This window comes from Agelaius phoeniceus, chromosome 6, assembly GCF_051311805.1.
Source record: "Agelaius phoeniceus isolate bAgePho1 chromosome 6, bAgePho1.hap1, whole genome shotgun sequence".
Lineage (NCBI taxonomy): Eukaryota > Metazoa > Chordata > Aves > Passeriformes > Icteridae > Agelaius > Agelaius phoeniceus.
The window spans coordinates 38,492,314-38,507,255 of record NC_135270.1 but is presented as its reverse complement, the minus strand read 5'-3'; the positions used below and the strand labels follow the sequence as shown (position 1 = coordinate 38,507,255).

Sequence of the window (14,942 nt, the reverse complement as noted above, 5' to 3'; positions counted from 1 at the left end):
AGCAGTTCATCTGTAAATTCTCTTGTCAGAAAAATAGCATTAGTTTATAACTAATATCCAGGCTTGACTGACACCAATTATTCTAATCCTCTAAAACAAATCTCCTTAAAATCATTCTGCCAGCTTGCTAATGTCCTTTTTTAGTCTACTGAACTCTAATGTGTGCCATACTGGCAGTGAAAGCAACAGATATGCAGGATTCAGAAGTTTTCAAAATTAGATGAAATGGAAAATAAGAAGGCACAGAATTAATTTTAGAAGTGAAAAAAAAAATTCTCTATTGTAAGGATAAACAGAGCTTTATATGGCAGAGGGATTGCTCATCTATAATTGAATGATGTAGGATTTTTAATTAAATTGTGGTGACACCTTTCATGCCTGAGATGCACAGCACTGTAAACAAACCTTATGCATGTCCAAAAGTGCAGGTGACGTGAACTGCCTGATTTCACACCCTCACCTTTGTTTGTGCCCTGTGCAACACTGACATTGTACATGGTCTGTGATAGCTTTGTTTGGAGAGCAGAGTGGTCACAAGAAGTGTTATGGAAGGTTCAATGCCTGGTCCTGTTCCAGCTCTTTTGTTCTTCTGGGCGGTTCTCATCCACTGCAGTATACACTGAGAACTGCTTTGCCTTTTTATTGGCAAGCTCATGGCTTAGATTGGGAATTACTGCAATTGCAGCCCAGCATCTCTCAACTCAGCTTTGGTACCCCTAAGGGGAATGAGAGAGCTCTTAAAGAGTGTCTGTGGGCTAGGCAGGAATTTGTCCTTTCTTGGTGATGAACAAGGTGATGTGTGATAGAGGCTGTGATTGCTCAGGCCACAAACTATAATGATGGAATGAAAACTGTTTCTGGGTGCAGTCTGCATGCATAGAGAGGTTCTAACCTAAGCAATCACAACCTCTATCACACACCTTCATTATTATCATCATCAAGGGACAAAGAGATGAAGTAAAATGGCACTGGTAAATAAAACTAAATAGAATCACTACTCTTTTAAATAAAACTAAATAGAATCACTACTCTTTGTTCCTCATGATGTTTTATCCTCACATGGAACAGTAATGCATCTGACTGCTATTGCAAATGGTAGAATGAAAAGCACATCATGCTTCAAAGGCCAAAACACTTTGTCCACCGGAAAACCTGATTTGCCAACAAAGAGCAGCACATGCCCTCCTGAGGAAGACATGACATCAATGGTGGAGGAATAAAAGTATTTCCAACTCTGAACATCACTCTGCAACTGGGGCTGTGGACTCAGTTTTCTAAGACAAATCTCTAACTCTCTAAGGTGACTTTTTCTGATGGAGACCTGGAATCTGTCTAACTCATAATTTCAAACTTTCAAAAGGAGAGAAATAAAGCTGTAAAGACCAACTTCAGCTACTGCCAGAAGGCATCCCTCTTAGCCCTTGACTTGTCAAAGTGGCGTCATTACACTTGATAGAAAGGCTGGAAGCTCAGTGTTTACAAATACCTGATTCTGGTACAGGACTGTATATCTGCACGTGTGTGTGAACAAGAAAAGGGGAAAAATCAAAGGGTTTTGGCACATAATGGCTTTTATATAATAAAAATGTGTACAATAATATGCATCAACAATATTTGCTAATGTATCCAAATTTCATAATGTTGAGATTTTGCAGTTGAACTAATCTTGCATCCCTTGCTTATTATGACAACTGCTCTTACCCTATCATACATGACTGATTTCTCAGATAAGCATTAAGGGATTAATAAGATTCAGAATTGTATCTTATTAATTATAACCCCACTTTAATGTGAAGTGTGTACCTAAATCAAATAAGGTCCTTTGCCAGTCCATATCTCACCACATACGAATTTATCTGATGTAATATTGCTGGGCTCTCGACAGAGCTGTCAGGGGCTAACTTTAGAGGATTAGACCTGTACTTAGTGCTGTGCACTGAGGGTAGACACCACTGGATTCAAGGAGAACAAACGTGGAATACGTGACCCGCTCCTGCATCTGCCGGGGCCTGGAGTTTGCAGCTCGAGCAGCACGGACTGCTTGTAATCCCGTCAGGATTCGCGACGTGAAAGGGAAGAAAAGAACCAGCACAAATTTTGCCTTTTTTGGGGGTGAAATGTGCCGGGTTCCAGCCGGAGCCGTCAGGATTCGCGACGTGCCGTGCCGTGCCGGTTGCTGAGCGGGCTCGGGGGGATCGTCCCGCACGGGCAGGCGCACACAGGGACCGCGTCCCGCACGGGCAGGCGCACACACATACACACACACGGACCGCGTCCCGCACGGGCAGGCACACACACACACACACACACACACACACACACACACACACACACACGGACCGCGTCCCGCACGGGCAGGCACACACACACACACACACGGACCGCGTCCCGCACGGGCAGGCGCACACACACACACAGGGACCGCGCGCGTCCCGCACGGGCAGGCACACACACACACACACACGGACCGCGTCCCGCACGGGCAGGCGCACACACACACACACACGGACCGCGTCCCGCACGGGCAGGCACACACACACACACACACACACACGGACCGCGTCCCGCACGGGCAGGCACACACACACACACACACGGACCGCGTCCCGCACGGGCAGGCGCACACACACACACACGGACCGCGTCCCGCACGGGCAGGCACACACACACACACACGGACCGCGTCCCGCACGGGCAGGCGCACACACAGGGACCGCGTCCTGGGGGCTCCGGCCGGGGCTCGGCCCGCGCTGCCCCCGTGGGGTGCGGGTGTGTCAGTGTGTCGGTGTGTCAGTGTGTCTGTGTGCGCGGACTCCGCGGGGCCAGCGCAGGTGGCCGCCGAGCAGGGGCATGGCTCGGCACACGGACAGCGGCTGCGGTGCTCTGTGGCATCGGTAACTTCACAGACACGGACTCAGGCACGGCCGCCCTGTCCCGCCCGGTTTGCCCGCGGGCAGCGCCTCTCCGCAACGTGACTTTGCTTCGGTTTTGGTTTCTGTGGAGGCTTCTCTTGTTTGTTTAGCAAAACCCGGGCGTGTTGCGTGTGTGAGCGGAGCAGAGCGGCTGTCTGCTGTTCGCTTTTCGGGAGGCATTTTACTTGAAAGCATGCTGCCCGGTCGGAACAGACCCAACAGCGACCGTGGGACCGTACTTCGTGGCCGGCCGGTGCAGGGACAATGTTACCGGCAAGGGGCACGCGCGGGAACGGCGAGTTTTGGTTTGGGACGAATTTTGTCACGGTTTGACCGCAGCTGTCCCGTGGTGGCACGAAGCCACCGACGGTCCGGGAGGTGCTTCCTGCCAGAGCCAAGCAACCTGGCGGGCCCTTTGGGATAAATAATTCAGGGAAGTGCTCTTTTGCTATGTAAACCTTTTGTAAAAGGTGCATTTCTCGCTCAGAAGAACTGCATCTGCCGCTTAATGCAACAGTCCCGTCTGGTGCTGAAAGTGCCGCTGCGGTAGGCGGAGGTAAGAGGCGGCCGGAGAGCCCCGGCGGGGCATTGGCAAACTTCACTTGGGCTGTTCCAAGAGTTCCGGAGCGGCGGAGCAGGGCGAGGCGAGGCGAGGCGCGAGGGTCGCAGCCGACATGCAGGGGGAGCATTCCTCAATGGCGCTGCCCTCGCCCACTCCGGGGGACCGCGGGCCACGCCCCCCGCGCACGTGTGGGAGCCCTCGCCGCGCGTTCCCCGCGGGCCGGCCCCGCCCCGCCCCACGCGATTGGCTGTCCGGGCCGCCGCGGGCGGGGAGGGGGCGGGGCGATCGCGCCGCGGCGGGCGGCCCCTCCCACGTGCGGCGGCGCGAGCACACATCCCGCACGTAGCCGGCGCGTTAATCAGCGCGGGGCCATCTGCCGCCCTCCTGCCGCGGGCGGGGGCTGCCCGCGCCCTTCCCGCCCGCCCCGGGCCGCTCCCGCACACTGCCGGGCGCCGGCGGCGGCAGCAGCAGCAGCGCGGGGCTTCGGCAGCACCGCCGCTCCCGCAGCGTCGGGCCGCGGTGCGTAGCCGAGCCCGCAGCGGCGAAAGTTTTGCCTCGCCTCGCCTGGCGTCGCGCCGCGGCGGAGCCCCTGCCCGGCTCGGCCTGGAGCGGGCGGCGGCCCCGCGGGCATCGCCTCCCAGCGCGGACGCCGGCGGAGCAGCGGCGCGCCCGTCCCCGCCGCGCCATGCCGCTGGGGCACATCATGAGGCTGGACCTGGAGAGAATCGCCCTGGAGTACGTCGTGCCCTGCTTGCACGACATCGGCTTCTGCTACCTGGACAACTTCTTGGGGGAGGTGGTGGGGGACTGCGTGCTGGAGCGGGTGAAGCGGATGCACCGCGACGGGGAACTGGCCGACGGGCAGCTGGCCGGCCCCAGCCGCGGCGTCGCCAAGCGGCACCTCCGCGGCGACCAGATCAAGTGGATCGGAGGCACGGAGGAGGGCTGCGAGGCCATCAACTTTCTCCTCACGCTGATAGACCGGCTGGTGATGTACTGCGGGAGCCGGCTCGGCAAGTACTACGTGAAAGAGCGATCCAAGGTAAGGGTCCGCGGGGCCCCGACCTGCTGTCCGCCCGCGGCACCGGCTCCCAGCCGGCCCGACCCGCCTCACAGCTGCCGCTGGGACCTGACCGAAACTTTCCGCGGGCGCTCGCCCGCGCTGTCGGGAGTGCCTGCGGGTGCCCGTGGCTCGGGCAGTCCCGCGGGGCTGTCCCCGGGTGGCGGAGGCGCCGTGCCTGCCGGCGGGACTCCCGTGACGGCAGCCGCTCTCCAGCCCTCGCCGCCGGGTGCGGGGTCCCGCTGGAAGCGGGGCCGCCCCCTGCGGGTCCCTCGCCCCGCCGGTGCCAGCGGCGCTCCGGGCCGGCTCCTCGCCGCTCCCTTGCTGCGTTTTCGCCGGGCTTTTCGGCTGCCGGACCCCGTCCGGTCCCTTGCCTTTCCACCTGACACCGGCCGTCACTTCTGCAGGCGGCTCTTGGCTCCTGGCGGTGGGCTGGAGCCGGCTGCACCCCGCTTCTGGTTGTGCTCACCCCAGGTGCGGACAGGATGGACCCGTGCGGGGCGTACCCCACGTTGACCACGTTTCGCGGGGGAGCAAGCTCTCCATTCTCTCCCTGCGAACGAACGTACCCGGCTCTTATCCGATTGTTTGGATGTTTTCGCACATGTATTATTATCCTGAATAGTTTCGCGGTTCCAACTCTTGTCGCCGTTCTACAGTTGAAGAGATTATCGTTACTGAATTGAGTATGCACAGAATATGGGATGTTTAGTGGCTTGAGCACAGCAAACTTTTGTTTTAAAGAGATAAGTTGTTTTTGCCTAGGCTTTCTCAGAAATGGAGGCGAAACTTGTATTATTCTTTCCCAATGAAGTTTATTTGCACTGGCAATGACATTAGTGTGGGATAACTTGTATTTTCTTTCCTTACCTGTTTTGCTACGGCAAAGTGAACTAGCTTGGAACTAAGTTTACTTTGTTGTCCTGAATGCTTATTTCTTTATTTCTGACTTGACATAGTACATTTTCAGAGTACAGACTTGACATAGTACATGCTTTTAGAGTATGCCAGAAACAAAACAATGAATCTTTTAAAAAATGACAGTAGGGAGAAATTAGGCATTTCTCTAGATCCTAACTTGCACTGGACTAAGGGCATGTGTGAGTGGTACTGTGATTCTCCCCTGAAAAATGAAGAAAAAAGTACAGTGATGTTCACCAGTTGCTTGGGAACACACTGAAACCTGTGCATACACCCCCACACATTTACACACAGCAGTGGGAATAAAAAAGGTTCCTTACTCTTTGCTCCATTGTATTACTGATCATCAATTCAGTTAAAGCTTGGGTAGGTATGTTTTAAAATGTGGGTAGGTTGGATTGTACTTATTCCTGTTGAGACCCTTGTATTGGGAGGCATAAATAACCTGCCTTGGCACACCTTAAAGGTCATCCCCATCCTTTCTCTGGGTGATTTCTGTTTACCTGTTTACTACTGAAAGTGCATTTCTGGCTAAGGGTGTGTGTGTAGGGGTGGATATTGTCTGTGTGTGGAGGGGAGGGTGGTTAAAAGTTGGATTGGAGTGAAAAGGAGGCTGTCCAGCCTTTTTACAAGGTATTTGTAAAACAAATCAGCTGGATGAATGAAGGATGTTGGTGCTGGCTGGGAAGAAGCATGTTTTCAGCAGTGACTTTGGGTTGTAGAGATGATTTTAAAACAGTTTTGGTGTTTTTGAAGGCATTCTTGTACAAATAGTAAAAAATAGAACAGAACTTGTTTTATAAATAGGCAGCAAGCTATTTACAATGAAGAAAGAGTTCTGGCTCTTGTGCTTTAATGTGAAAGTTGTCAGACTCCAAACAGCACATGGAAGTGCTGCACAACAGTCTGGGACTGAAAGGGACTCAATATCTCAATATTGTTTACAAAACCAAATGCAGAGAAATTTTCATCAGATGTTAATGGTAACCAATCCTCTTGTTATAATAAGAAGTACCATGGGTATGTGAGGCTCTGGAATAGCAGCTGCTGTCTGTAACTGAGATGTGGGATGCCTTCAGCAGGAAGATTATTCCTGTGACTAACAACTGATTACTACAGTGCGTGCAGGTTCCCACGTCGGTTTATGACATTTCCCTTCCACCATAAAATCTTATTCTGCTTTTCATCTGAAGTCTTATGAATGCATACACACAAATCTCAAATTTAAATCCAGTATTTTTATCTGACAGATTATGCATGTAAATGAATGCCCACAAAACTTTCACAGCTTAACATTTGTGGGGTTGTGGGGTGTTCATGGGCAACTGGACCAGAACATCTTTGTGGGACATGTGCTGTTGTAATTTATTGTTTTGGTATATAGATATTACTCAAAACTAAGAGTTCAGAACAATTGGTTTAAAATGTAAGCATTTAGGTACATGTTAACTCAATTTGTCATGAAAATGTACTTATGTTGTATGAGCCCATCATTATTTAAAGGTTTATTCTTTTAATAAGTAGTATGACTTTAGTCTTCAGCCTAAGTGTTGGAAGAAGGCGAGAGATTTTCCTGGTAAATGAACTTAGGTCAGATTATGTCAGTTCAGTGTGAAGTGCTTCAGATTTTTGTAGCTACACAAACATAAGTCCTGAACAACTTTTGTCCAATAATTGAAATTTTCCTTTCAGCTAAATGAGAGAAACAAGTCAGTTGGGATTGTGCTGTTGCCAAATTAATTTCAAGAGAGTTAAGATTGCATCAAAGAAAATGAACAGAAGTAAAATTTTCAAGGGTGCTGGATATTCATTGGAGCTGCTGGCTGACATTTGAGGGCTGATCATGAAATGTAACCTGCCATCTTTGCAGACCAGTGATACAAATATATCTTTGGTGTAAGTTGTATTTTAAAATATTGGCTGGTTAAATGATCAAAGCATGGTTGAAGGTTGATGGATGCAATGCATTGCTTGTTGGCTTTTGTATTCTCATCAACTAGTCTCCATTTTCTAGTAAGATAATGGAATGGTTCCCCTTTTCTAGTAGGTAAATGACTAAGGACATGACTGAGGCATAATTGACCCAAGTTCACTCTTCTCCTCAGAGTGAGAAGATTGATGTCCTTGTGCAGAGGGATGTTCTGGCCTGAGGACAGAAGTCACTCTGTTTTTGAGGACCTGTCACTACTCTGCTTTACTTGGTGGAGAAAAGCTGGTGGGTGTTTCAGGTCAGAAGCCAAGCTGCAGCTTGCTCTGTGAGGCCAGTCACCCAGAGTGCCTTCTGGATCAGGTGATGCTCCAGGGACTGCAGGTGAAAGGATGATGTGCTGCAGCTTCTGACTCCCCAGGTCCCAAAGTTCCTTCTTGGGGTTAACTAGCATTTGCAGGGGCTTGAGGGGGGTGCCCTGTAGGAAAACACTGTACTATAAATTTCTCCTTCAAGACTTGAGAAATGTTTTGGTCATGGGTGGAGTGTCTTTGGAGGTTTTTTTGCTGTTTTCTTAGGAGACTCATTGGAGTCTCCTAAAAAAATGAGGAGTCTCCTAAAAAAAAGAGGAGTCTCCTCCTCATTGGAGCCTGGGGGAATTTGGAAGTCCCTGATGTGAGTAGGCAGGGGTAAGACTATGGCAGGAACCAGGCTGGCTGGCTGATGGGTAGAAGTGTTAAAGCTGTATTTGCAGTGGGGTGTCTGCATAATTCATCTGCTGCTGATGCCCTTTTCTCATTTGGCCTCTGCTGGAGAAGGGCAGCTGTCCCTGTGGCTGGGCAGGGTCCCAGAGCATTGCCAGCAGTGCCTGCTGCCCTGGGTACCCCAGCTGAGTCAGCTGTTGACGTGCTGCCAGCACTGCCTGGGTCCTCATGCTGAGGGGTGGAAGGTACTTTGAACTGGTGTGGCTGCACTCTCAGTGGACTCTGCACCTCCTGCTCTGAGTCACAGATACCCTCTTGGGTACCACCAGGGGCTGAAATCCATGTCAGGGCTGCCACTGGGGACTTTGAGCCCATCTTGCACCTGCTGGGCACCAGTGAGTCCTGCTGGTTTGAAAATAAAGCAAGAATTTGTAATCTTAAGAGCTGCTCTGTGCTGAAGGAAGCCTGTGACTGACGTTTTCAGCTCAGAACAGAACTGCTCATGTTGTGTCAAGTGTATGGCCTAAAGTTAAAAAATAAAAAAGTGTTTTGAATGTAAGATTAGTTAATTTAGAAGTCCCTATGGGATGTGAACCTTCTCAAAAACTTGCTTCCTCTGCTTGTTGCCATAACACAACCCTGGTGGACCCTCTGTAATGGTCACAGGAGAAGTAGGTCTTTTGGTAGCAGTTCATAGCTAGTGAGTGTTTGCTGGAAACCAGAGTGGGTTCTTCTGCCTATCAAATGATGGGGTAGTCCTAGGTAGGTTTTGAAATATGGTCTGCCTAGCAGATTGTTACCAAGATTTCTGTTCCTGAAGATTGAAGAAATGGATGAGATGTTACAGCAGTAGTTTTATAAAGTCCCTTATAACTCAGGTAAGGAGGTAAAGTATTTTTGCATTTATATATGAAGAAAGAAAAGTGCTGTTCTATAACATTCAAATTCTATCCTTTGCAATTAAAACACAGTGAAATGCTGAATTTTCTGACTTGAGGTACTGATTTGAAGAGTGAGATAACAGAAAACTAGCTATAGTAGAGTGGTACTGCCCCTTGAGATATACTGGCTTATTGTACTTACAAGGTATTTTTGATACTTGGGTAGCAATGTGCCTTACAATTAGTTTACAGTGGGAGGTCTGATGAATACCACCATCTAGAAGAAATATGCATAATTTTTCTTCTAATCAAATGCACATGTTCTGCCATAATGCACAAGTTCAAATCTGTTCTTCTGGCCAGCTGTCAGCAGAGTCCAGAGCCCCTGGAACTGTAAATACAACAGACAAGTCATTTTATGATATGAAACTGAAGAATTCAGCATTGGCACAGATCCTAGTGTGGTTGCTTTGGCTCAGTGTCAAAGCTGATGTTTATATCTGTGTTTGTCAAGCAAGATTAGTTAGCCTGGTTAATTATACACAGGAATGTATAATTTTTACTTGACAATCAGATGAGTATAAACTTGGGCATATTAACACTTGTTTTTGTTCTTCATCAAATTATTCTCAATGACTTTTGAAACTTTCAAAAGAACTACTTCTCTGAAAGAGGCACTTGGAGAATCTTTTTGATAAATTCTTCTTTCAGCAGGGACAGGGTATTGGAGAAATGGATCAATATTTCACAGACAGTGATGGACATGTCTGCAAGTGGGTTCAGAAACATGGGAAGCCTCTAGGGAATGGTGTTTGAGTTAATACTCAGGTGTTGAAGTTGCAAGCAGCTTGAATTCAGTAGCTATTTTGTATCCTCACTCTTAAAAACCTGACTGTAGTGCACTGGCAAACTTATTTCATGGTAGGCAGTGGCCAAAACCTGCTGCCTTCAGTGTGTATTACACCAGGGCCTTTGGCTGCCAAGTGGTCCTCTTGGTCCTCCTTTCCCCCTCTTGCCAGGGAAGTCTGTATCCACCCAGTGACCTTCATCACACTGTGCCAGGAGCTTGTCCATGTGCTCTACAGCCGTAGTCCCAGAGAAAGGCAGAAGGTGGTTAATCCTATAAATGAGGGGAAATGTCAGTGCTCTCAGGCAATGTAAAGATATGAATGGTCTGTTTATCCTGAGTTTGTGCATGTGTTTCTGGCATCAGGGTAATTTTTTTTTTATTGTCTGTAGTTTTACAGTCCAGCAGTTCTTAGTGAGTCTTGATAGACTCTGGTATTACACAATGGTGACAAAGCAGTGAAGTTTTTCCACAGTCTGTCATACATTGGTCATGCATTTTCTGCAGTAACTTATTTGTTGCTGTGCCTGTTCTGGTAGCAGTTCTTGCTGCTACCATGTCAGCTCTTAGTGCCAGGGACTTGCAGAGGTTGCCTTACTGGTGTGCTGGCCAGAGCTTGATCACTTGCAAGCCCTAAACAAGTAGGTGCCACTTAGTGTGCTTTTCTGTGAGGACCCATTGCTCACTGAATGCTGGTGTGAGTGTAATACAGGGGCATTAAGGCCTCTGTGTATGGGAGTGTTTGTCCTTTGTACCCACGGGGATGTGTGTGTGGCATCACAAGGTGCGGTATCCTTGGGAAAGCCACTGGGGAAGTGACAAGATTCAGAGTTCAGTGCCCTGTCCTGCTGAGCTTGCATTTTGGAAGGGAGGAGAGCTGGCCATGGAATCACAGAATCAATTAGTTTGGAAAGGACCTCTGAGATCATTGAGTCCACACTGTGACTGAACACCACCATGTCAACTAGACCATGGCACTAAGTGCCACATCCAGTCACCTGCAGGTACAGTGGCTCCACCACCTCCCTGGGGAGCCCATGCCAATATCTAATCACCCTTTCTGCAAAGAATTCTTCCTAATGATCCTTGCTATTAATATTTGTGTGCCTTTTCCCAAGGTAATTGTTAATGAATAATTCAGTCCATTTCATACAGTTCATTGCTAATAGCAGTATATGTTAAAATGGACATTGATTCTGATAACACTGATGCAGTACAGGAAGTATGCAGTAAAAGTGGCCTGTTACTTTGCATTAAAGATTCCAGCTGTGTTAATCCCAATGCCTTTATTTGATTTCACAGTAAACTCTTCTTTCTCTGACTTTCAAATTTATCTGGATGGTGGCTCAATGTAATTCAGACTTTTCCTGCATGTTGCTTCCTGGGAAATCTGCTTGATTTATTACATGGAAGTATCCTCTTCCATATTGCAGAGATTTTTTAAAAATTTGTTTTCCTGAGGTGGTGGTGGAACAGTACTGCAAGTCCTTCCCATTTGTGTGTGGAAGGGATGAGAGAGGGAGGAGATAGAACCACAGTGATCCAAACGTGTATGCATTTTTAATTAGATGAATTTTTGATGTTTCCTGAACAAACTCAATACGCTTGGAAAAATCAATACTTTTATCAAATATTTCAAGATGACTCTTACTAAGACAAGGTACTTTCTTCTCTTTTGTTTCTTTGAGGTAGTCACATTTTTTCTGCTCCTCTTGCAATTGGATTGAGTTTTCCCATTGTGTAGCAGGCCAGGGGCAAGTGGTCCCTTGGCACCAGCAGCCCCATAGCACTCACCCATCTTGCAGTGGATGGCTTGAGAGAATGAGGAGGTTAGGAAGGAAAGCCTAGGAGGAAGTGTTACTGGTTTTACCTCTGTGAAGCAGGGTGTGTGCATACCAGCTTAAAGCACCGGGTTGGATTTGCCATGACTGTAATCCTTCTGTCACAAAGCTGAAGACTGAAACAACATTGTTAGAAAGCTGCCAACAACACATCTCCCTAAGCTTCTGTGAAAAGGCTTTATTGGTAAGGTTTATTAGTAGAGGAGCTCTTGGGAAGAGGTGTTTTGGAAACTGCTTCTGGTACCTGTGCCTATGGCTGATGGCTGCTGTGGTGGGCTCCAGGGTGAATAACTGATGCAGTGGTACAGAACTTGGTGGGGCTTGACAGAAGATTTTGACTGATGCATAACACTACGTAACAATTTAGTTTAGACCTGTTACTGCTTTGAAAAGATGTTACTGAGTTGGTCAGAAAAGCAAGAAGGTCTCTCAGTTCAGTCAGTGAGGTGAAGTAAGATCATGAAGGAGGCTCATGCCAAGTAAATCATCTATCTCCTACTGTTTAAACTGTTCACAGGCACGTCATCCCATCAGCACACCACTCGTGATCATTCCTGTGAATGATCTGGGGAGAGCTGTAAGCTCTGTTTCCCCTCCATCACTCACACATGTGCATCTAATATCTCGTAGTGACAGAAAGGAGCCCTTCCCCCTACAGTCATTTTTCTCTTGACATTGTGCTTTGATAAGATTAGTAGGTGAATAAACTTAGTGCCAACATGCAAAGCACTTAGTAGAAAGCAGTTGATTAAACAACCTACTTGTTGCTCTGATTTTTCACAAATAAAGTAATCAAAGAGATTTTTGCTGACCATAGTGGTTCCATGGAGGCTTACTAAATGTTCATGTTTAGCTACCCAGATAAAAATGAATAGTCTAAATGGCAGGAGTACAGCATAGCACTCTATCTGCACTGACTGGAAACAGCACAGTTTGTCCAAAGCTTTGCAGTTGGAAATGGCAGAGTAGCCATGTCTTTTGCCAAACATCAGGAAATTGCATCTTGCTTTGAAGCAAAAAAAGATACCCATTTTGAGTCTTGTGTCTATCTAGTTCATGTGAATCCTTTTGTCAAAATAAATAGTCTGTTTTCTGTACTTTCTTTCTGAACCTGAAAATCCAAACAAGATACATGTCTGCATTTTTCCTATCTGTAAGTCATAATATAATTAATCATTGCTTATGTGTTCTTGCACTGTATTTTTTTATACAAAGTGATAAGACAAATGTTTTTAAAATTTTGGCTCCAGTTCAGCAATTCACTTAACTACTTTTTCTTAAAGGCAGTTTCAGATCAATGGGACTTCAAGCACATATTCTGGTGCTTGGCTTAGACTATGCTAGAATATGTTTAGAAAACTATAGGAAAAGTTGTGTATCTTGTGCCATCCCTGGTGTTTAAATTTTTTTCTTACATTTGAAATGCAGGTCATGTTTTATGTGGTCTCCTGGGAGGCAGCAAGGAGCCTCATGTGATGAAATACATAGTAGTTATGATTTTTATCTGACCTTTGCAACTGACTGTCTTATGGCAAACTTGTCTTAATACCATTAACAGTAGCACTTATTCCAGTAATGCATGCAAAGAGATAGGCAGTGTGTGGTGAGGAATGCCATGTGGAATGGGAAAAGCCTGGGGTATAAGAGCAGTGGGCTTTGTGCTGGTGGAGATTGGCATGGAGCTTCCTGACTGCCTTGGAACTCCAGGGAGTGAAGAAAGTTTCTTGCATAGCCCCACACTGGAAAAGGAGAAGCTTCACCATAAATGCCATAACATGTTCTGCTGTTAACATATAACAGCCATACAAGTAGATGTGCACAAACAGGAGAGAGTCCCCCAGAATGTATTGATAACTCCGTTCTTGCCAATATTCACAATAATGTTTCCACCTAAGTAAGTTAACTCACCCTCTGTCATCTGCTGTATGGAGCATGTGCATGGTGTCTCTGAAGCAGCCCAACAGGAAGGGTCACTGCCTGGTTCACTGTTTTACAGACTTTCTCCTCATGAAGGAGCATTGAGAGGATTTGTGAGCTCTGGTCCTCATTGCCAAATTTGGTGTAATTCAACATTTCATGATGATCAAACACTGAAGTCTCAAAGTTGTGCATTTTACCAAGATATTTGAGTGCATAACTTGATGTTTAACTGGTGATGTAAAGGCTCAGTGCAGTCTCACATTTGCACTGATAATTTCTTGGCAAAAGTAAAAATGTAGTTGATGTGACTTTTTTGTTTGTTTCTTTACACTTGGATGTCTGCAACTGAAACAATTTTTTTCTTTGCTGGCACTTGGTTAAAAGCATGTTTCACTATTTACCATCTGTAGAAGCTACTGCTGCTAGTTATAAGCTGTATTAGTACAATGTTTTGGCTGCAGTTAGAAAAGGCTCTAGCTGTGCCAGTGCTGACCAGAGCTACAGGCAGACATAGTACCTACTTGACCCTCACACTGAAAAGGGCATATGTAACCCTATAGCTCTGTCTTCCCCTCAAGTATCTGTCCTGCCTCCCCCCTCTGTGCTTCCCACCACAGAGATGCATTTGTAGCCCATACCTCTAGCAAAGCCAGCTGCAGGGCCCCCACCAGGTGGTTTCTTACTCCTGCTCTTACCACAGCCTGTCATGCCTATGCAGCCTCTATCTCTCATCTCCATCCCAGGGCAGAGACAGGCATGAGGGCTGCCTCCTCTGGCTGCCCAAGCAGCTGACACCCTGGGACAGCAGCCTCTGTCCAGCCTCCAGCTTGGCTCAGCCTTGGCTTCCCGTGGGGTGGCTCTGAGTATGTACTGATCTTGTCACACTGGCTGCCAGAAGAAAGATTATGGAGAGGAAGAGGAAGAAGGAGGGAAGTGAGCCAGAAAGAACACTCCAGGCTTTCTGCATCCTCAGGAAACATCCTGAAGTCACACCAGAGAGTCTGCCTCCCTTGCTCAACAGTTGCAGTGCTTCCTGCAAACACTACCTTAGATGCCATAGAACATTATTGCTCTAAGACTCAGTCCTGAACTGGGCCTTGAGTAATCTCCTAAGGCCCGCTGCTTCAGTGAGTTGTGGTGGTGGGAATGACTGGGTGAGGTTCCAGAGAGGGCTGCAGCAGAGCAGAGCAGCAGGTGTAAGCAGGCTGAAACCCTCCAGGCATGGATGTGTCCCTGTGCAGGGCCACTGCCCCAGCAGGAGAGTCGAAGCCTGTGTCTGGCCACAACACAGCTGGCCTTTAGGTTGGTCTCTGTCAGGTGGTGGCAGCATAAATCCACGGGAGACACTTGACCAGTGGACAGAGGGA

General features: G+C 47.8%; 1 protein-coding gene across 1 annotated transcript in view; it reads left to right on the top strand.

The window, feature by feature from the left end:
• The first annotated feature begins 3,788 nt into the window (after positions 1-3,788).
• EGLN3 (egl-9 family hypoxia inducible factor 3) overlaps positions 3,789-14,942 on the top strand; it is a 28,026-nt gene continuing 16,872 nt past the window's right edge. Inside the window, exon 1 of the mRNA XM_054635136.2 lies at positions 3,789-4,516. Coding sequence (XP_054491111.1) covers positions 4,160-4,516 — 357 coding nt within the window. The 5' untranslated portion in view covers positions 3,789-4,159. The remainder of the gene's footprint in view (positions 4,517-14,942) is intronic.